Source organism: Chanodichthys erythropterus, chromosome 19 (genome assembly GCF_024489055.1).
Source record: "Chanodichthys erythropterus isolate Z2021 chromosome 19, ASM2448905v1, whole genome shotgun sequence".
NCBI classification, from domain to species: Eukaryota; Metazoa; Chordata; class Actinopteri; order Cypriniformes; family Xenocyprididae; genus Chanodichthys; species Chanodichthys erythropterus.
Window position 1 is genome coordinate 28,136,574 of NC_090239.1, and position 23,306 is coordinate 28,159,879.

Genomic DNA, 23,306 nt, shown 5'->3' on the forward strand with positions numbered 1-23,306 from the left:
CTGTAATTGTTACTCTAATATCAGAGGAGTTTTATATTATCACGACAGGTTGAGATCCTTCCGTGTTAGCTATAGATCTGGGTCGATAAAGACCCGGATATGTAAGAATGATTGGCGAAACAGTCATGCATTTAATGGTTAAGTATTATAAGTACATATATATAATGAGAACATTAAAAACATTTCTTCTCAGTAAAAACTTTTTTCAAAATTGCTGATATATTTTAAAACAGTAATTATTTAAGTAATTTTAGTGCTTTTGACAAACAACAGTTTGTTTTTTCTTAACTGATAAAGATTTAATTCAAAATTTGTTATATTTAATTACTGGGTGAAATCTTCCTGAGGAGCCCTCCATTCTTTAATTTGCACTATACAATTGTAAAATATTATTTTGTTCTCATACCCTCGCACCTTTAATCCATGCACAATCTGCATCCCGCAGTAGACTTTTTGATTCTTAAGAGGTTTTATCTTAGAAGGTAACCACTGTTGTGCCTCAACCCTCATCATTGTTTTAATGGCACATCAGACAGTGAATAGGCTCTGGAATTCTTAAGAGGTTTTAATCGTTTGGTCACAAAGGCCCCTCATTGTTTAGTGTAATCTATATTTTGCAGCAGGGCAGAGTAAATTAGTGTACTATTTAATATGGTTTACGGTTCAAGTAATACATCTTATATTATAGTTATAGTGCACTTGAATTCAAAATATCACTTTCCCATCTCAACTGCGGCTGCTCCCAAGGGATAGCTTTAATTTGTTATGAGCATGCTATCCTCCTATTCATTCTTTTAATTGAGTAAGTGTATAAATCTGTTGGAGTGGATGAAATAACAGAGATAGACATTCACAGAAATTGGCAAAATAATTGCTTTTGGAGAGCATTCAGATATCATTTTGACTAAATTTCCTTCCCTTAGTCTGATAACAGGTCTCTGCTTACTGTATACAATGCGTGCTCCGTTCATTGCAGTGACATCCTTTCAAAGGCCTCTTAAATGTTCCTTTGCAGCTTTTGAGTACACTTTTGTATTTATTTGTCATTTGAAGCCTGAGCTACATTCTTCTAAAAGATATCTATGGAGTGAGCTCCCCATCTCCCTGTAATCACACTACACAAACAACTATATATGTCCATTAATAATTGCCTCTGATATGTTGGAAACAGCCTTTAAAGAAAGTATGTGTCACAATTACTCCTGTCAGCTGTCATTGAAAATTATGTTTTCCCTTTGTATTTGGCAGATGTTTTTATTTAAATTGACTTACAGTACATTCAAGGAATACATTATTATAAATTCATGCAAACCCACCATTTTGGCAATTTCTAGCACTATGCTCTACTGTTTGAGCAACAGGAACTTTCATTTTTCAATAGAGTGACAGTAGCTTAGCTAAGAGTAATTAACTAAAAGTTGTGACGCTACTAAATACAAAGTTCTGTCCTGAAACTCTAGATGGCACAGGCTATGTCCTTAACTCAGCCTGCAAGCAATAAAATCATCTCTATAGGGCACAGCTGATTGATTCCTGCTGTATCAAGCTCACTTTTTAAAGCAAAATTAATCTCGTAGGCTTACAGTATATGAGCCAAAAGGGACTTATTCAAACATTTATTTGTTTGTCTTGTCATATTGTTTTATGCAGTTTGATTTCTTTTAAATGATATTGTTCAGCAGTAGTCATACATGGTTGTTCTATTGTGCTTTATAAATAAAATGAACTGAACTGAACTAAACAATGAGCTTGCATGCTCAACCTACAAATACCCGGGTAGCATTTACCTTAGCAATGCAGTTTCAGGAACCCTCCACCTTCCCTAGCTCCACCTGTGTAGATCTGCTTATTTATGTACTCTATATTGTACAACAGCAGCATGTCTTACTTGCTCACAGCAGTGTACAGTTGAGTTACTGTACTTTTTCACAGAGCCACTATTTTTTAGGGGTGCAATGGATCGTAATTGATCCGTGATCTGTACAGATCAGGACCCACAGTTCGGCACACATGTGATTATTGGATTAATTTAAGTTTAATCCTAATAGAGTTAATCATTTGCATGTGTTTTTTATTTTTATTTATTTATTTTTTTTATTTTTTGCCAATTTACACATTCAAGTGATTTTAAACCTTTCCAGCGCAAGAGGAGGCTAAGAGAACTCAATTCGGTACTCGCACACTGTCATCTGTGCACACAGCCGCACACATAGAGAGAGGTGCGTTTCAGACAGCTTGCAAACTCCGAATTGATTGCGCTTGAATGGACACATACACACAAAATTATGTCAAAATACCCATTTCAGCAAGTATTCTCGTCAGTAAGTGAATTAAAAAAGTTCAGTATGAAATCGGATGTGTATCATTATACGTGAATTTGTGCATTAGAACTTAGGACAGCAGCCTATAAATACCTGTTGCTGTCTATGACATTAATGTTTATCAAACAATAAACAAACAAAAAAACAGCTTTACCAAATATTAATTTATATTTAATGTACGCAGTGAACACTGTAGTGTTATTTTACATTTAATTATTACATACCTGAATACTACTGTTAGACCTTACTTTATTTGTAACTTTGTTATACTTTTTTTTTTTTAATCTATACTTGTAATTAGTGTATTTGTTCTTATTTTAATACTGAATGTTCATTCACCTGTAATAATGTTTGAACTATACGTTTTGCTGTGGTATTATTTTCTTTAAGTGTTGCGGTTCTGCAATTTTTCGAACACACATCATGCTGGATAATACCTGCCATTCATTTTCACTTAAATGTACAGTAACAGTTGGTGACATATCCTCAGAAAAACTCCTGAGATCCAAAAGCTAATGCCAGCACATTGCCATTGCAATTAGCCTATGATGACTTGACAACTGAGCACGGGCATTTCACTCATGTCATATTTGCATAGTCCATGCTATTTGAATATATGATTGTTTGACTGCCAATTTAAAATATTAAACAGAACTATAAAATAACATTATTAATCAGATAGAATCAGAATCAGAAAGAGCTTTATTGCCAAGTATGTTGTTTACACATACTAGGAATTTGTTTTAGTGACAGAAGCTCCACAGTGCAACAGAGTGACCGCGACAAGACAAGACACATAATAAAAAGAATAAAATAATAATATACAAATTTACAAGATAGATAAAGTGCAAAAAAAGCAAAAAACAATATATATTATAGACAATTGTATGTACAGTTATGTGTGCAAATTGAGATATAAATAAGTGTTTTAAGTAAATAATGTGTAATAGTGTTGTGTGTTCCGTGTTTGTCAAGTGTTCATGAGATTAATTGCTTGAGGGTCATTTCAATTAATGGTTAATGGTTATTTCAAATAAACATTTTTGTTCATAATGATTAAACTTGATTTCGTTTTTGCTTTTGTTTATGTTTTTGTTCCTGTTAAAATTTAGTTGGTTTCTGTTTTTTGTTTTTGTTCCTTGAACTGGTTCAAGTAATAAATGGAAAGCAAAGTTACATTATCACCCATCCCCCACACTATTTATGTATTTATTTCTGACCTGAAAAATGATCCAATCCATGACTGAAAAACCATAATATGTTTCGAACCGTGGGTTTTGTGGTCCATTGCACCACCACTATTTATCCATATGTTTTCAACTCCGTTAAATAAGTTATGGTTGTTTTTTTTAAATAATTATAATATATATTTAATAATTGTACAGTATTTAGTGTAAATTTGTCTGTTTTGTACTGTAAATCTAAATATGATCCCCATTAATTTTGTACTATACACTACCGTTCAAAATTTGGAATAATTAAGATTTTTGGTAACAATTTCCTTAAAGCCTTTACATATAATGCATTATAAAGGTATTCATAATGTACATTATAATGCATTAAATCTTTTTAAAAATAATTGTAACCAAAGTTAAATGCATTATAATATTTGGAGATTATATGTGAAAATAGTTGTTTGTTGTGTGTTTTAATGCATTATACTTTCTAAAGGCTTAACAAAGGTATTATAATGTAATATAAGTATGGATACAATTATTCATTAGATCATACAATGAATAGACAAACATATTAATTATATAATTAGCTCAAAACGCTGTGAGTGGCCCTCACTTAGCATTGGGGCCGTACATTTAAAGTGCTTTGAGCTCCTACATGGTCTAAAAATGTTTTAAAACACTCATTCAGTTCATTCCTCTCAAAGACTTATAATCACACCATCATCTACTACAAAAAACATTTGACATCTAATTTGACAACCAACTGACATAAAACACTCAGGCTTTGTCTAGTCTAAAAGCAGAAGGTGCTTTGGATCACCAAAATTTCCCTGTTTAATTGAAGCCTCGTTCAATCAGAGTGACAGAAGGGCAATCTCACTGCTGAAGAGTGCTGCAGTCATTTGTTGTACGTTGCCATGAATAACATTAAGACGGCTAATCAATAAGAAGATTAGACTTGATTTAAGTTGACCGATCACCCTCTCTGTTATGTGCCGCTGTCACTTGCTGCTTGTTTTCTGAGTTGATTCTTCTCCCCAGTGTCTCCTAACACACATTAAATGGGTTTGATTGAAGTGAGGTTGGCCGTCTCGCTCGCTGTAAAATGGTGAAAGGTTGCTAACAGCTTGATGACAGATTAAAGATTGCCTCTGCTTTTATTATATTGAATATTCATCATCTTGCATCAGAATAACAGCAGATAACATCTGCTCAGCTCTGGCTCTGAGCCAGCTGCATTATTGTCTTTGCAATCATGTTTATCATTCAGGAGTTTATCATTATGTTATTGGCAGGAGTTTTGTAATTACCTTCAAATCGAACCGTTCCATAGCAGGAGTAGGAAGACCCTTGCATTGTGTCATCTCACGTGTAGTATTGTAGCCGGGCTTGTTGATTAGAGTTATGACCTGTGGGTTTGTTCTTCAAAGAATAGTTAGTTCAATCATGACAAGTCTCAGAGTTATTTATTTAACCAGCATTTATTGACATGGGGCGTGAAAGTACATGTGCTCGGTTTTGGCGTAGAAGATCTGCTACGCTGCTGATGCTGAGCAAGTACAAGTTCAGCTTATTTAAAATGACACACATAAAGGACATGCTGCTGCAAGAATATACTAAAAACCTCCGTAGCAGATCTTTACAGGTGGAGCTGGGGAGGAGGAGGGGTAAACAGAAGTTTTCACAATCGCACAGCAGTGCAATCGCAGGCTAGTGTACAAAATATATGGTTACATTTAAAAGGAAGTATGTCTGGTTGGCTAATGCCTCTGTGTTTGAGGAACCATTCAGCACATGGTTAGAGTTTCATGACTGAACTATGCAGGGATTGACATTAACTTTTTTTGCTCACCAGCCACTGTGGCTAGTGGTTTTCCAAAGTTACTAGACACTCAGCATTTCCAATGGCCACAATTTTTGCATCGATACCATGGGAAAAAACTGCCTTATAGATATTTGTAATATTATCTCATCATTTTATGCAGGAGGTATATTATGCTACTGTCACTTTAAGACCTGACGCACGGATCCATTATACTGTTACACATGCGTTTTCTTTCTCAACTGTTTACATTCACTTAAAAAAATAACTGACTTTGTTTACGTGAATACATTATTGCACAATAAGCAGTGAAAAAGCATTAAAGGTGCCCTAGAACTTTTTTTTTTTAATATTTTTTATAAGTCTATAATATAATGTCCCCTGAATGTGTCTGTGAAGTTTCGGCTCAAAATACCCCATAGATTTTTTTTAATTCATTTTTTTTAACTGCCTATTTTGGGGCATAATTAGAAATGAGGCGATTCAGGGTGTGTGGCCCTTTAATTCTCGTGCTCCATGCCCCAAGAGCTTGCGCTTGCCTTAAACAACATAAAAAAAAAAGTTCAAACAGCTAATATAACCCTCAAAATGGATTTTCACAAAGTGTTCGTCATGCAGCATGTCTAATCGCATAAGTACAGTGTTTATTTTGATGTTTACATTGATTCTGAATGAGTTTGATAGTGCTGCGTGGCTAACGGCTAATGCTACACTGTTGGAGAGATTTATAAAGAATGAAGTTGTGTTTATGAATTTTACAGACTGCAAGTGTTTAATAATGAAAACAGCGACGGCTCTCATCTCCGTGAATACAGTAAGAAACAATGGTAACTTTAACCACATTTAACAGTACATTAGCAACATGCTAACGAAACATTTAGAAAGACAATTTACAAATATCACTAAAAATATCATGATATCATGGATCATGTCAGTTATTATTGCTCCATCTGCCATTTTTTGCTATTGTTCTTGCTTGCTTACCTAGTCTGTTGATTCAGCACTGCACATCCAGACGTTAATACTGGCTGCCCTTGTCTACTTTTCTCTCAGGCTTATGACTGTATTTGATTTTTAACATTGATTTTTAAAGATTTCAAATGAGTGTTTCTGATGAAAACTCCCTTTATTATTGCATTATTATATTTATTTATTTATTCTCTTGTACAGCACAATGGTCAATTGCTGTTGTAATTATTGTGCTATATAAATAAAAGTTTGATTGATTGATTGATTGATTGTGTAATGCCTTGATCATGGGCTGGCATATGCAAATATTGGGGACGTACATATTAATGATCCCGACTGTTACGTAACAGTCAGTGTTATGTTGAGATTTGCCTGTTGTTCGGAGGTCTTTTAAACAAATGAGATTTATATAAGAAGGAGGAAACAATGGAGTTTGAGACTCACTGTATGTCTTTTCCATGTACTGAACTCTTGTTATTTAACCATGCTGAGGTAAATTCAATTTTTGAATCTAGGGCACCTTAAAGCACAATAAGCAGTGAAAAGAACTCAATTTATGACTCGGAGGCGGCTTTATGTGCATGCACATAAATTGAGTGTGTTACATTGAGGGCCCTATTTTAACGATCTAAACGCAAAGTGTGAAGCGCACGGCGCAGGTGCACTCAGGGCGTGTCCAAATCCACTTTTGCTATTTTAACGACGGAAAAACGGTCCGTGCGCCAGGGCGCATTTTTGAAATGGGTTGTCCCTATTCTCTTAATGAGTAATGGGCGTAACGTTCAATAAACCAATCAGAGTGTCATCTCCCCTTCCCTTTAATAGCGAGATGCGCTCGCGCCATGGCGGATTGCTATTTACATGCCGGAATTTGTTGGCGGAAAAGCTGAACGCTTTTCAAGCGAAGAAACTGATCTGCTCGTGCGCGAAGTTAAAGCGCGCGAGCAGATCATCTACGGGACAAGCAGGATATAACATTATATATATTATATAATTATATATTATATAACATATAACATTATAAAATACACTGACTTATTAAACACACCGATTCAACTGAGGAGTTCAACGAGTGATCTTTTGCTGAAATTACCTGTTAAGTGGCCAGTCTATCTTTCAGTCGTCTACGTTGGATGCAGGCTTTCAAATAGCTCCGCGCGATCAGTCAGTTAATATGTGTGTGTATTGGCAAGATTGTTCAATTAATTAGCCAGTTTCGTTCATCATTATAAGTAGTAATAGGCTGAATTGAAAATAGGTATCCTAATTCTAATACACACAATGACTATTCATCATTACATTTTTATATTTATGTAGCCTACACAATAATATTCTTTTACACTGTAATCCTTTTGTTTTTAATATTTGGCATATTTGTGTGATGCGTATCCCTGTGTGTAATAAGCAAAGTCAATGTGCACTGCCCAGAGGTGCAGTTTCTACCAACGCGCTCTAACAAAAAAATATTGCGCCATTGACTTTAGACTTTAGACCAGGTTTGAGTTGGTCTATGGCGCAGTCTATTTTCAGCTCCTTAAAATAGCAATGCGCCTGAACACACCTCTTTTTTAGACCAGCACGCCCATGGGCGCACTAACTGGCGCAAATGCATTTACTAATTTAAGGACGTGGCGCTGAACGGGAAAACGCGAACGGCGCCGGACACAAACTAGCAAACACACTTGCGCTGCGCCTTGCGTCGCATTGCGCCGGGTGTATTATAAGGCCCTGAGTGTTAGCACAAAATCTACAGGAATGAGTAAAATTTTGTGCAATACGCACAATCCCACGCCAAAATTCAAGCCCTGTATTACCAAAAATATTCATCCGGAGAAAATTAAATAAGTGAGGTGAGGTGTGTTTGTGTATCAGCATGCTGTTGGAGAGAAGAGAGGGAGAAAGCACAGCTGGTATCATGTATCTATTCAGTATTGGAAGCGTATCAGATATTTCAGTATCGTTATGTATCGAAAAATCGATATTTTTCACAACTCTATGTTGCACTTAGTTAATTTTGGATGCCTTTTTAAAAGACTACAATTAAAAATTTATATATTATATATAAAATTCATCCAGCCAAAGTGGCTAGTAGTGACTGCGTTACACTCCTCTGCTGAAATCCACCTGCATTTGGCGGGTAGGCAGGTAGGTGTTTATGTCAACCCCTGGAACTATGTATTTCACACAAAAATGCTAATTCTGTCAGTGAATGAGAACTGGAGCTGCCAAGCTTTAGAAATTATGTTAAAGCACCATTAAAGAACATAAAAGTGATCCATATGACTAATTCATTATATTCTATATCTTTTAAGTCATATAATAGTTTTTTGTGATAAATAGACTAGAATTTAAGTCATTACACACTGGATCAATGAGCAAGTTGGTGAATTTGAGAGCAGAATGAGTCCAATTTGTGAATGAATCATTCAGACCAGTTTTGTGAACTTGATCAGCTGATTCATTGAAAATATCTGACTTAGAAGAACAAACTAACTCTCAATAGGTGCAAAGAAGAGATGTCAAGATTTTCAGTGTATATCAACATACATTTTGTGTCTTATGATAAAAATACTGATGTGTCATATATACAGAATTTGTCATTTTGTAGCTTGACAGTCTTTCACTTTCATTATATTGCAAAGGCCAGCCATATTCTTCAAACATTCATTCAGTGCTTCAAGTGTTCTGCTCAAGGGCACATCAGTCATTTAGGAACCCAACTCTTCTGTATGTGACTGTATTTTCTAGGTATTTTGGTAGGGAAAAAATAGATCTAATCCTTTCAAGACCAAATTATATACTTCACATTCATTTTATAACTGGGTCAATGACAAGGATGTCTGAAATGATGAAAATGAAAAATCTGTATTAAAATGCATTCAGCTTTTTAGAATTCATTGTATACACTTTGGATTCATATGTTTTTGAAAAGCAATTCAACAAAAATGTTCATTAAATGACTTAATTAAAACATTTCCTTTCATTTTACTTTTTGAATTCTTGGACCATGCATAAAGTAAAAGTCGACACCATTATGACCAGTGTTGTGCACGTTACTTTAAAAAAGTAATTAGTTATAGTTACTAGTTACTTCTCATAAATAGTAACTAAGTTAGTAACTGAGTTACATCATTATAAAAGTAACTAATTACCAGTCAAATAACTTGGATGCCAACTTGGACTACTTTTAAATGAAATAATTGAACAACCACGGCGACGTAAAAGTGCATTACCAACGCCGACAGATGAAAGGATTCAATGGAATCAATTCAATTGAATCAATTCAGTGGAAAGGATTCCGGAAGAGAATACAATGCTGAATAAAGTCGTAGTTTTTGTTATTTTTGGACCAAAATGTATTTCCGATGCTTCAACAAATATTAACTAACCCACTGATGTCACATGGATTACTTTGATGATGTTTTTATTGCCTTTCTGGACATGGACAGTATACCGTACATACATTTTCAATGGAGGGACAGAAAGCTCTCTGACTAAATCTAAAATATCTTAAACTGTGTTCCAAAGATGAACAGAGGTCTTACGGGTTTGGAACGACACGAGGGTGAGTCATCAATGACATAATTTTAATTTGTGGGTGAACTAACCCTTTAAGTACCCCTTTAAAGGTTTAGTTCACCGTAAAATGAAAATTCTATCATTAATTACTCACCCTCATGTCATTCCAAACCCGTAAGACCTTTGCTCATCTTCGGAACACAAGATATCTTTCATCAAATCCGATGGCTCAGTGAGGCCTGCATTGCCAGCAAGACAATTATCTAGTATCTAGTGATGGGCGATGAAGCTTTGAAGCTTTACGAATCTTTTGTTTTGAATCAGTGGTTTGGAGCACGTATCAAACTACCAATGTCACGTATCAGTTATGAAAGAGCAATGTCTGAGCAGTTTGTTTTGAAACTTTGAGTTACCAGACCAACTATTATAATTTGGGGTGATTCGATTGTTATCTTGTGCAATGTCATACATATAAGACATATCTACATGTTCCATATACTGTTGACAGGAATGTTTAGATCATCATGGCCAAAATGTTTATCAGAATGAAGCATCTGCAAAACACATTGTGCTTGTTGCATACTTAAGCGAGGCAGGTGCTTCCATCTCTAATGCGATTTGCAAAATGATTCGTTGTTTCTTGGTCAGGCTCGTTTTGGTCTTTCCAGACATTACTGGGACCTGAAAATAGTCAAGGGAATATAGTCTGCAGGCTTAGCAAAAAGTGAGTCTGACAAGTTTAATTCGTCCGCTGATACCGAGAAGCCTGTCTCAAGCACATGCTTGTGAGACAGAGGCTTTTGGGAATTAATAAAGTAGAAGTCTTGCATAACCTCAGCACTTAAAATCTTCCTGTGTTAACATATTTGAATGGTGACTTCCATTTCAAAATCCATGCTGACAGCGAACAAAATTGGCTATAATTAATATTTGCTGAGTCTGTGGAATGAAAGTCTGGACTGAAAGCATTCGCTTCTCAGGGCAATTCTTTATATTTGAAGTTTAATATAGGTTTTCTGTCTGAAATGTTTGATAAAACAGGGGTTTTAGTGGAGAATCAGGAATGAATTGCACCTACTGATAGTGTTGTTTTTTATGCTGGCTGGGTTGTTTTAGTGCCCAATACACTAAATGAATTATACAGACCAAGTAATGCCACAAACACACCTGCTGAACATAATTAAGTAGACCAATTATGCCTGTTTATTCCTTGATGTGGTGGTGACAACATTTGTAGAAATATTTCTCTAAACTTAGCTCAGTACTGCCAAAACAACACAGATGTCAAGACAGACTTTCATTTTGCCTGAATGCCCACCATTTTGTTTTCATCCAACTTCACTTTAAGAAAATAAATATTGACATCAAATGCTTTTTTTTTTGTGTAGAAATTGTGATACAGTACAATTCAAAAGGTTTTTTTTTAAAAAAAAAGAAAAAAGAAAATAAATGAATACCTTTATTCATGCATTCAATTCATCAAACGTAACAGTAAAGACATTTATAATGTTACAAAAGATTTCTGTTTCAAATAAATGCTGTTCTTTTACATTTTCTAAAGAATACAGAAAAAAGTAACATTTCCACAAAAAGCAGCAAAAACCGTTTTTTTTTTTTTTTTGCATTGATAGTAATAAGAACCATTAGTAATAAGTGAGCACTAATAATAATTGAGCACCAAATCAGTATATTAGAAAGACATGTGACACTGAAGACTGGAGTAATCCCAGCAAACACTCGTCTGATGGCAATGTCCCAGGCCAAAAATAGTTGTAGTAGGACAGCATAAATTGGTAAAAATATGTAATACAGAACATATTATGTTCTATATATTTCGCATGAATTCTATATAAGTTTTTCTGAAAATGAGCAGTTATTAATATATAAAATTATTACTAATTAGCCTATAAAATTTAAATGTTTGAAAACTTCCAAACTGACCCCAAACCAGCCTAAATTTTGTCCACCCGCACAAGCCAACTCTGACCCGCATAATCAAATTCAAAACTGCCCAATTGGCCGGAAAACCACCAAACCTAGCAAAACACTCTCAATGGACCAGATGGCTTGAATTAAGTCAGTGTGCACAGGTTTCTACCAGTTTTACAAGAGATTTCACTGTGGTCAGTCTCTTCACATGTCAGATGTCTCTTCCTGTCTAACAGTGCAGCTCATGGCCAGAATAGCAACCTCAAGTCGAAAGTCTGACTAGACAGCGCTAACTATTCCCAGACACAAAAGAGCAATCAAACCCTCCATTGACTCTCTCACCAGTTTTCCTTCTTCCTTCCCTCTCAGTATAGTAGGGGACAATCTGTTGTCTCTCCTTTCTCTCTATGTTGCCCATTTCCTGTAGAGAAAGAAGATTCAGTTAGTTATCTTGTATCACTGCTGCTGACATTAGTGATGGAGAGAGTGATAAAAACCCTCACAAAAGAATCAATACATGTCGCTTGGGTGGAGGCGCTCCTGTCGATAGTCTCTATGGGCACTGGCAGTGCTGTAATTACTTGGCTCATAGTTGAGATGCTGATGGTCTACAGTAGTAATTGACCCCAAATGTGACCTGCATTTCATTGTTAAAGAGACAGTTAGAAAAAAAAAACACTGTTCAGATGAACTCCATGACATCAGATGCTACAAATTAAACAATGTATTTACTAGTTGCAACTGAAGAAATGTTAGTGACTGTGTTTAAGCTAAACATGAAAATGAAGTGTTATAAGACAAAAAAGGGCAAAATCAGAACATTTTCATTTTTAATGTCACCAAGAAATCAAAATGGACAATTCTTTAAAGGTGCCATCGAACGTTTCGAAGATGTAATATAAGTTTAAGGTGTCCCCTGAATGTGTCTGTGAAGTTTCAGCTCAAAATACCCCATAGATTTTTTTTTTAATTAATTTTTTTAACTGCCTATTTTGGGTCATCATTAAATATGAGCCGATTTATGCTGCGGCCCCTTTAATTCTCGTGCTCTCCGCCCACGGAGCTCGCGCTTGCCTTGAACAGTGCATAAACAAAGTGTACACAGCTAATTTAACCCTCAAAATGGATCTTTACAAAGTGTTCGTCATGCATGCTGCATGCATGCGTCGGATTATGTGAGTATTGTATTTATTTGGATGTTTACATTTGATTCTGAATGAGTTTGAGGCTATGCTCCATGGCTAACGGCTAATGCTACACTGTTGGAGAGATTTATAAAGAATGAAGTTGTGTTTGTGAATTATACAGACTGCAAGTGTTTAAAAATGAAAATAGCGACGGCTCTCTTGTCTCCGTGAATACAGTAAGAAACGATGGTAACTTTAACCACATTTAACAGTATTAGCAACATGCTAATGAAACATTTAGAAAGACAATTTACAAATATCACTAAAAATATCATGTAATCATAGATCATGTCAGTTATTATCACTCCATCTGCCATTTTTCGCTATTGTCCTTGCTTGCTTACCTAGTCTGATGATTCGGCTGTGCACATCCAGACGTTACTGCCTGCCCTTGTCTAATGCCTTGTCTAATGTTGGGAACATGGGCTGGCATATGCAAATATTGGGGGCGTACACCCCGACTGTTCCGTAACAGTCAGTGTTATGTTGAGATTCTCCTGTTCTTCGGAGGTCTTTTAAACAAATGAGATTTACATAAGAAGGAGGAAACAATGGAGTTCGAGACTCACTGTATGTCATTTCCATGTACTGAACTCTTGTTATTTAACTATGCCAAGATAAATTCAGTTTTTAATTCTAGGGCACCTTTAATTTATGGAATATTGCACTATTTATTTTAATTCATGTGTAATATCCTCCCCCACTTGCAGCAACATCTCTTCTTTTCTCTGATGACGTGTTTACTGGTGCAAGGGCGGGACAACCTGTCACTCACATGAGATCGACCAATAGCAAACCACAACCATCCAATCAATTCCCAGTGGACAAAATCAAGTCCCACCCTACATTTCTTTCTTGTTCTAGAAGCCGTTACATTTAGACATATGTCAAAATAAGGAAGAAAAAAGACTATTGCAACTTTTGTTTTATGTTGAAACTTTAATATACTGTTATGTAGAGTGAGACTGATCACAGACAAGGATGCTTGAATACTACCACAGTAGCATTTACATTTATGCTTTTGGCAGATGCTTTTATCCAAAGTAGTAGTGCCATGCTCTATGGTTTGAGCTATGGAATATCATATTTTTAGAGGGAAACTCAAGATTTGCTGTAAGCCATAAATTTGGCAGAATGTCAGTTTTCAGAGACAAATTAGTATTGGTCATAATAGGCTTCTGTTGTGAATGTTGACTCTACCATTTATTTTGTTTGCATTGTTGATGACTAGCAATCAAGCTTGCCCGAAAATACCATAATTTATTTTTTGGTTGCTAAGGTATCATTCTTGTGTAACCAGACTATATTGTCTGTGCTGACACAGAAATCCTTATAAAATATGTACTGTGTAAAATATCACTGTGCACTTCACATTGGCTGGTTGATAAAATTTATCTGTGGTCTGTAAGTAAAAACAAGAGAAAATACCCTTACGAAAAACTAGTATACTTCAAGTTCATTTGATCAAGTATACTAAAGTAATGTTCAAATATATTTTTAAGTATACTTTATGTAGTAAGTATACTAGTATCAATGTACTAGTAGTAAGCTTGTAAGTGTACTATTTTAATACTGCTTAGGACTAAATTGGCCCAGTTGAAGTATACGTTTAAGTGAACCATAAGTGTAACAGTAGTAAACTTTAAGTACACTAGTTCACTAGTTCACAGCTACGTTTCTCGTTTGTACTGCATCTGTACTACAAGTGAACTTATACTAGTATAATAGTAGTTTACTATTTTAATACTAGTAGTAGCTACATTTTTAGTATTTGAAAGTACACTAGAAATATACTCTCAGTAAACTACTAGTTTAGTGCAAGTTTTCTTGTGAACATGACATCACACTTGTTTACTTTTTATATTACTTTTGCACTTCAAGTATACTTCTATGTTCCTATTTAGGTATTATTTTTAACTACTACTTTAACTCTTTCCATTTTAACAACATTTTATTCTAACTTCATGAATCCTTTTTATCAACACCTAAATATCTTTTTTTTTTTTTTAAAAAAAGGAAACATTTTAAACAAAAAGCTGAGAAAGTTCATAGTCCTCATTGAGTAAATTTAGGCAGTTTTGATTTTTATATGCTGTTTAATGTTTGATCATCGCTTTATTTTACATTTCCGTGAGTAACCAGCATTTTGATCCAGAGATTCTGTACTCTTTTAGAAGATGCGTAACAGCGCCCCCTAACGTATAGCCTGAAAATTCGGTCAATGGCGAGGAAAGAGTGAAGTAGATTTGAAGTAAATTCCTATGTACACTACCAGTGGACTAGCCTACACAACAATTCAGATACTCAGAATTAGGAATATATCTATTTTCTTTATAAATCAATATTTTCAAACAATGTACTTATATACTATACTTTTATAAATATACTTTTAAGTATATCTCGATCAAAAGACTGAGTCCAAGTATAGGCCAAATATAAATAAATAAACTTTTCTGTCGGTATAAGTCAAGTATACTCAAGTGCAATTTTGAGTATATTTCTCAGAAGTACATAACATAAAGTATATTTCTGAGAAGTATATAAAAAGTAGACTGAAAGCACACTCTTATTTTTAGTTTAAAAGAAGTATACTAATAGCACACTTGAAGGTAAACACATAAAATGCCCAAAATGCCTAATTTTTTCTTTTTTCTCTGTTTTTTTTTACCATAATGACTTGAATGCACTTCACATTGTAATTATGTCTTTTGAACTTGATAGTACCAAGTTCCAAGAAGAGTACCAAGTACCAAGTAGTAATTGAAAACAGCATGAGTCCAATGAGATGTCAATGTGGGCGGAGCTACCCAGCACAATGATACCAAGTGACCATCAAAATATTTTGTCAATTGTGAAATGCATGTAACTATTTCACAAGCCTAAAGCAGTCTGTTCAGTAACATAGTTTTGGCTGTGTGTTGAAATTGGTATTGAGAATCATTGCATTCCAGTGGTATTAGTATTGACTAACTTTTAACACTTGTCGCTTTAACATGTCACACCCAGTAGGACACAATGTTACGAGGGTTCAGTATATTTAAATGGAATCTTATTGATGTCATCTTATAAAACATTTAGACAACTGGTCCATGAGGCACTGAAGATTTCTAAACTTTACATTGACTGTATTATACGCTGAAGATAAATGTTAGAGAGGCCTATCTGTACTGCTAATGATACATTTATATAGCGTAATTGCACACCTGTGTAAAAGCACACTGGCAGGACAAACCCTCTCATGAAAGAGCATCAAAGAGCATTTGATCAGTACTCTTCATTCTTAGCATCCGAGTTAGGTTTATGACTGCATAATCAACATCCCGCTAATCAATGTCATGACAAGGGATCAAAAAGAAGCTTGTGTTACATAATCAGAGTGTAAAGGTTCCACTGAAATAGACTTTCCCCTGGCCAATAGAGGGTTTGCTGGATACGAATGACAGGAACAACAGCATGGCTCATGATCAAACCACTCTGAGAGACAGACAATCAAAAAGACGTTTAATTTTCTGTCTTGCATTTTGCTCCCCAGTGAAAAGCAGAGAGTAAGGAAGCACTCAGCCAGTATTTAATAAGGTGTTGGGAAGTGGTTTTGATTTGGATTCATTTATAATTGGAAGCCCAAAGCTATGCAGCACATTTAGATTAAACAAGTCGTCCCGGTCCAAGAGCAGCCAAGCGGCAACGTTCTGTTTATTTTGTATCGAAATGAGCCAAATTAGCCTGTCTACAATTGTTCAGTGAGTTATTTTTTATTCCAATCTTGATTCTTTTATTGGCTTCATCTGAGTTTTGCGTTCACATGCCATTCACATTTTGTTTTAAAAGCAGCATCTTAATTGGGATGATATATTAGGCCACTTGTCACAAGTGTGGTTGCCAATTATATTTGCTTGCATTGCTGTCATAGTTATATACTACGATGAAGCAATCCTTATTCATCTTCTCAAACTTTATAATTTTCTTTACCATCTCTTAAAAAGATGGTAACGGCAATTAGGCAAATCAGTGTTTTTCACCCTTTTGATGATGTGTGATACATCTCAGTATTTATGTATTTGCTGTGAAACTTTATATATTACATCCCAATAAACAGCAATGTTGAATTAAAGTATGTAAAATGTACAAGTGAGTCACTGAGTATGTGTTTTGATTCACTAATTCATTGACAGTTTGATAAAACTGATTTATGGAAATGAGTCTGGGTAGTGAGGTCTTTTGGATGCGTAATGGCCATCTTTTTATTAAACAAAATCATCATTTATATAATCAACAGAATGATATCTAACATATCTTAAATATTTGATAAATCACCCAGCCTAATGTTTATTTAACATCTGTAAATAATTGTGTGCTGATTTTAAAGGTTCCTACAAAACCCAGACAATTTTAAGCTTGTAATTGGTTTTGTGTATTCGATTGCACACACGGCGTACTCTCACAGGAAGTCATAATTGGTCAATAAATACAGTAGGGTACCATATACACTGAACAAAATTATAAACGCTAGTCTGAAAACCAGTCAGCATCTGGTATGACCACCATTTGCCTCACGCAGTGCAACACATCTCCTTCGCATAGAGTTGATCAGGTTGTTGATTGTTGCCTGTGCAATGTTGGTCCACTCCTCTTCAATGGCTGTGCGAAGTTGCTGGATATTGGCAGGAACTGGAACACGCTGTCGTAAATGCCGATCCATAGCATCCCACACATACTCAGTGGGTGACATGTCCGGTGACTATGCTGGCCATGCAAGAACTGGGATGTTTTCAGCTTCCAGGAATTGTGTACAGATCCTTGCAACATGGGGCCGTGCATTATCATGCTGTAACATGAGGTGATGGTTGTGGAGGAATGACACAACAATGGGAAGGATCTCATCACGGTATCTCTGTGCATTCAAAATGCCATCAATAAAATGCACCTGTGTTCGTTGTCCATAACATACGCCTGCCCATACCATAACCCCACCGCCACCATGGGCCACTCGACCCACAACGTTGACATCATTACTGTTGCTCTGCATATGACAGAGAGTTTGTATTTTTGTTTTGAAAATGGTCCTTTGTGAAGTATTTCTTGTGCAAGCATTATGTGCGCTCACTGCATGAGGGTGCAAATTATGCGTGCTTAAAATCACATTCCTGTTAAATGAGGGCTTATTATGTGGGAAACACTTCTACTGCTATTTCATGTGATTGCATGGGTTTTCATCTGACATGCATCCATAGATGTGCCATCATTTCAGCCTCTACAAGCACTAAAGCGATATTGTTCCTCCGATAGCCTGCAGATCTTTACAGTGTTAGGGTAAGAATATAGTCTTTGGCCATTTGGAATAGTTTAACACCATGCTATTCTTAATATTTCTGCATTACTGCATATTCTATTCCACACTTGCACAATTATTATTCAGAAAACACCGTATTCTGTAGAGGAATGTGTTGCGTATAAACCATATAATGTGGCCCCATGAGTGAGCTGTCAACAATATAGCTGTTTTGAAGTTTATGCTAATTTCTGGCAAAGACCTGTCACATTTTGATGGCCCAAAGGGCCTTTGCATCAAAAAATTTGGCAATTGCCCTTTCCTGAAGGCAAGTTATATTGGTAATGTCATCGAGTGACAACCATTTTATGCCTCTGTCACCACAGACATGTGTCTTTTCTCTCAATCTCTGACAGCATTCCCAGGCTACAAAATCAATTAGGCTGAAACTGAGTGAGATATAATGTCCCTAAAATATGATGATAGAGGTTTGGGGTTTTGTTGAGGTAGACAAGAAGAAGGTTTCTGCAAATCAATCATGGACTGAGGTTTCTTTTGTTTTCAGACTGAAGCGATTTACCTTTGAATTTTTTACATGATCTTTGTGTTATTCACCCAACTTCTATGAATAATTTAGAAAATATAAGATCAGGGTTAATTTAAGTAATATTTTTTAAATTATTTTTAAAATGATTTTTGATATACACCGATCAGGCATAACATTATGACCACTGACAGGTGAAGTGAATAACACTGATTATGTCTTCATCACGACACCTGTTAGTGGGCACTTGCTATTAGGCAGCAAGTGAACATTTTGTCCTCAAAGTTGATGTGTTAGAAGCAGGAAAAATGGGCAAGCGTAAGGATTTGAGCGAGTCTGACAAGGGCCAAATTGTGATGGCTAGACGACTGGGTCAGAGCATCTCCAAAACTGCAGCTCTTGTGGGGTGTTCTCGGTCTGCAGTGGTCGGTATCTATCAAAGTGGTCCAAGGAAGGAACAGTGGTGAGCGAAGGCTGGCCAGTTTGGTCTGATCCAACAGACAAGCTACTGTAGCTCAAACTGCTCAAGAAGTTAATGCTGAAGTTAAAGGCCCCACCAAGGATCTGCTGCTAACATCTTAGTGCCAGATACCACAGCACACCTTCTGGGGTCTATTGGAGTCCATGCCTCATGGGGACAGGGCTGTTTTGGCAGCAAAATGGGGACTAACACAATATTAGGTTGGTGGTCATGTATGTATTGAGAGGCTTTATAGAATAGCTTTTGGTAACACTTCAGTATAGGGAACACGTATGCATTATTAACTACAACGTTTTCCTCAATTAACTCCTAATTTACTGGTTATTAATAGTTAATAAGGCAATTTTTGTAGCATTTAAGTTTAGGTATTGGGTAGGATAAAGGGATGTAGAATAAAGTCATGCAGAATAATGCATTAATATGTGCTTTCAAAATTGCTAGTAAACAACCAGCATCTAGTAATATGCAAGCTAATAAGCAACTCGTTAAAAGTGAGAATCGGACCCTAAAATAAACCTGGCTTTTTATAAAATGTACACTCATCATGCTTGTTGTTTAATAGGACTATTTTTAATTAAATGTAATCACTTTTGGCACTTTTTAATTGTGCAGTAGTTAGAGCTGCAAGTTAATGTCTTTTCCCTAATTTGCCATTAAAAATTCTGTTCTGTTGAAGCATTCAGAGATGTAGAAAGACATTTTTAAATCTAAAGTGTGACCATAAATTTAATTCACATGGGACCTTTAATAAACATAAAGTTTGTTTGTATTGAGAAATTTATTGTCAGTGAAGCTCAACATTGTGAACCATGACTTATGTCAGCAATACACCATCAATAGTACAAATGCTAAGATGGCATTATAAGGACAGTATTATTGTTAGATCTTTGATATATATTTAATGCTATTAACCTGATCTAATTGTAACTTAAATGTGTTATATTAATCATGTGTGTGGGTGTTTGTGTGTGTGTGTGTATCAAAATATGGATCTATCATGATTAATATTTTGTAATCAAGTAGTCTTTTTATGAAGCTCTTATCTGTCGCATTGAGGGGACATTGTGCAGCTACATGACTATATAAATATGACCACATATGTGTGAGTGTGGCTATTATTTACTTACTTCTTTTCATATTTTGTTCCCAGCCCTCACAAATGTAAAGTTATGGGCCATCGACCGCCAGTGTTTCCAGACCATCATGATGAGGACCGGACTCATCAAGCATGCAGAGTACATGGAGTTCCTGAAGAGGTGGGCTGCTTCTCCTTTCTTTTCTATTTATCCTCGCCTAACCCTGATGGAAGAGATCTATCCTTCAGCAATATGCAGTAAAGAAATAGATTTTCATTGTGAAAGAATAACACAAGAGTGAATGGTTACACAATCACCAGTAACTTAGGCTTTACACTCTGTGTCCTTTGCTGTGTATCGTTAATCTCCGGGGTGATGAGTTTTGATTGTAATATTTTGGAATGCCATATTACTCTCAAATGTTTCTAATCAACTGTTGATATATTTCAGCAGTTTTTCTACGGAATGTGAAATGTGTTTTGATAGACGGAGGCAGATAATGATTAGAGTGCTGTTGGTTTCTGTACATTCACTCCGCTCGTTTGAGTCTAATTCTTCTCCTTCCACTCACTAAGTCAGAAAATATAGATTTTTAGACATGAGCTGTTTATGAATAGCTTTGCTTTATTAGGACATTATTATTTTTATTATTTAAGATTGATTAGTCCAATGTGTCATAAAAATGCATTCACACTGAATTATGTAATAATGGATTTTGCATTCATATTTTAGTGTGCATTGTAAGTAGAAAGAATAGTTTCTGTGGCTCAACCTTTTTCATTCCAAGGTCCTCTTTGTCCTGATTTACTGGACAAATATTGAATATAAGATATTTTTTTAAACTCACAATTTCTACTTGATAAAATATTTTAGAGGTAACACTTTCTTTTAGGGTTTTTTAACTGGTTGCTTATTAGCATGCATATTAATAGAATATTGGTTATTTATTAGAGCTTATTAAGCGCATATTATTGCCTTATTCTGCATGACCTTATTCTACATTCTTAATCCTACCCAATACCTAAACTTAACAACTAACTTACTAACTATTAATAAGCAGTAAATTCGGTGTTCATTCAGGGAAAAAGTCATAGTTAATCATTTATACGTGTTCCCTAAATTAAAGTGTTACCATTTTAGAGCTTGGCACAACTATAAAATTGTAAATTCATTATAAAATGGCCATTATAAGATTTTGCATGACTTTTTCAGGTCTAGAAACCACACTTTTAAAATTAGTCTTCCACATATATCCAGGTTTTGGAATCCTGGTTTTTAACCTTTGGAATCCTGGTTTTTAAGAAAAAAAAAAAAAAGAAAACAAAACAAAAAAAAGGTTGAGGAGGTAAATTAAATCTTGATTTTTAGTTTAAAGGTACACTGTGCAACTTTTGCTCCTCTAACAGTTGAAAAACAAAACTGCATTCATTTAGCAGAAGAACATTGTTTTGGTTGTGCTTTGGCTCTGTGTGACTGTGCGGATGTATATGGTTCATGGCACCTGTAAACACATGGAAATCCAAAAATGATATAATTCTGAGCATGTAAGTGCATATTTTATGCTGTTGTTTTGACTAATTGGAAACACTGATATCTTTTTATTAGTGTAATAACATTACAAAAGTTATCTTGACGATTGCCAGTCTAATATGGTCAAACGTTGCAATTTTTTTTTTTTTTTTCTGGCCAAAGAGAAAGAACTTATCCTACCACTCTTAAAACGTACAGTACTAGGCTTAAGAGATATAATTAGTTTAGATGGATCTCAAGCTGACTAAATGAAGACGTTACTGTAGCTATACCCATTAAGAGGCACGGTACTTCCTTGAAAATAGATTCCAGCACAGCGCTACAACAACCATAATGTAATGAGCCTTTTACAATAGATAATGCTTTACAATGAACTCTGTTAGAGAGCTACATATAACACATTACATTTTTACATTCAAAATTACATTTTCCTAGAGGCCCCAAACCAGCTTTATGGCTGATGATGTCAAGGAACAGAAATGGATTTGACTTTTAAAGGAAGCTTAAAATGCCTTTAAGTGCTCAGTGAGAACTGTCTTAATTTGTGCTGTATTCTCTCAGGAGCTTCAGATGGTAAACGAAGAAGACAAAGTCCATATTCGCTCATCAGTGAAATATAGAATTGCATTTTGTGTGCTTTACTGGTGAATAAAAAATGCAAATCCATTTTTTACTCATATTTACCCTTTATATTCTAACGCTATCAGTTTCATCATGAACTGGATCAGCATCAGCTGATGAACATTTCAAGTTTCAGTGGCAAAATAACTTGGGAAAAAAAAGTGTAAAAAAAAGTAAATATTCAATTTTGATATTTATGTTGACTTCAAGCCTCTAGCTGTTTTAAATCTGCAAAAAATGTCATATAACACATTACTGTTGAGTAATAAAGACGCCATCTCCGAGAAACCAAGCCAATGTTGATTCTTGTTTTATCACGAGCTATGCCACTCCCTCACAATACACGAGTCAAAGTTGGAGCAACTTTTCTCTATTTACAGATATGACGAGACATGCACAGACAAGTGACGTATGTATGCAATTTCACGCAAAAACCATCCCACCCGTTCTGAAATATAAATGCTTAGTGAATCAGGGTAAGAAAAAACAAACAAACAAAAATAATGGAAAGAATTGGAAAAAGAATTGAAGATGTATTGAATTATCAACATGTTCTCCAACCAATACACCTATATAGGTTGTTTGTCACTTCCCTGAAATACAACCCAAAGCAGTGTTTACTGGAGTTGCGCCCCTATCAACAACAGGACACTTTCATGTGCATTGTTTCCTTTTATCTGTGTCATATTTCGGGTTTCACGTAGCTGAACTGGTAGAGCATTGTTTAAAACAATATGCAATCATGTGATCATGTGGTTCAATCCCAGAGAACGCATGTGCTCATAAAGTGTATATGCACTATAAATCACTAAGGGTAGGTTTAGGGGTGGGGTGGGTGTAATCGTTAATAAAAAAAAAAA

The 23,306-nt window shown here is 35.4% G+C and overlaps 1 protein-coding gene across 2 annotated transcripts in view; it reads left to right on the forward strand.

The window, feature by feature from the left end:
• Positions 1 to 23,306, forward strand: part of prkg1b (protein kinase cGMP-dependent 1b) — a 194,018-nt gene that overhangs the window by 116,151 nt on the left and 54,561 nt on the right. For both annotated transcript variants that reach the window (XM_067368833.1, XM_067368832.1), the window contains exon 4: positions 20,370 to 20,475. In XM_067368833.1, coding sequence (XP_067224934.1) covers positions 20,370 to 20,475 — 106 coding nt within the window. The remainder of the gene's footprint in view (positions 1 to 20,369; positions 20,476 to 23,306) is intronic.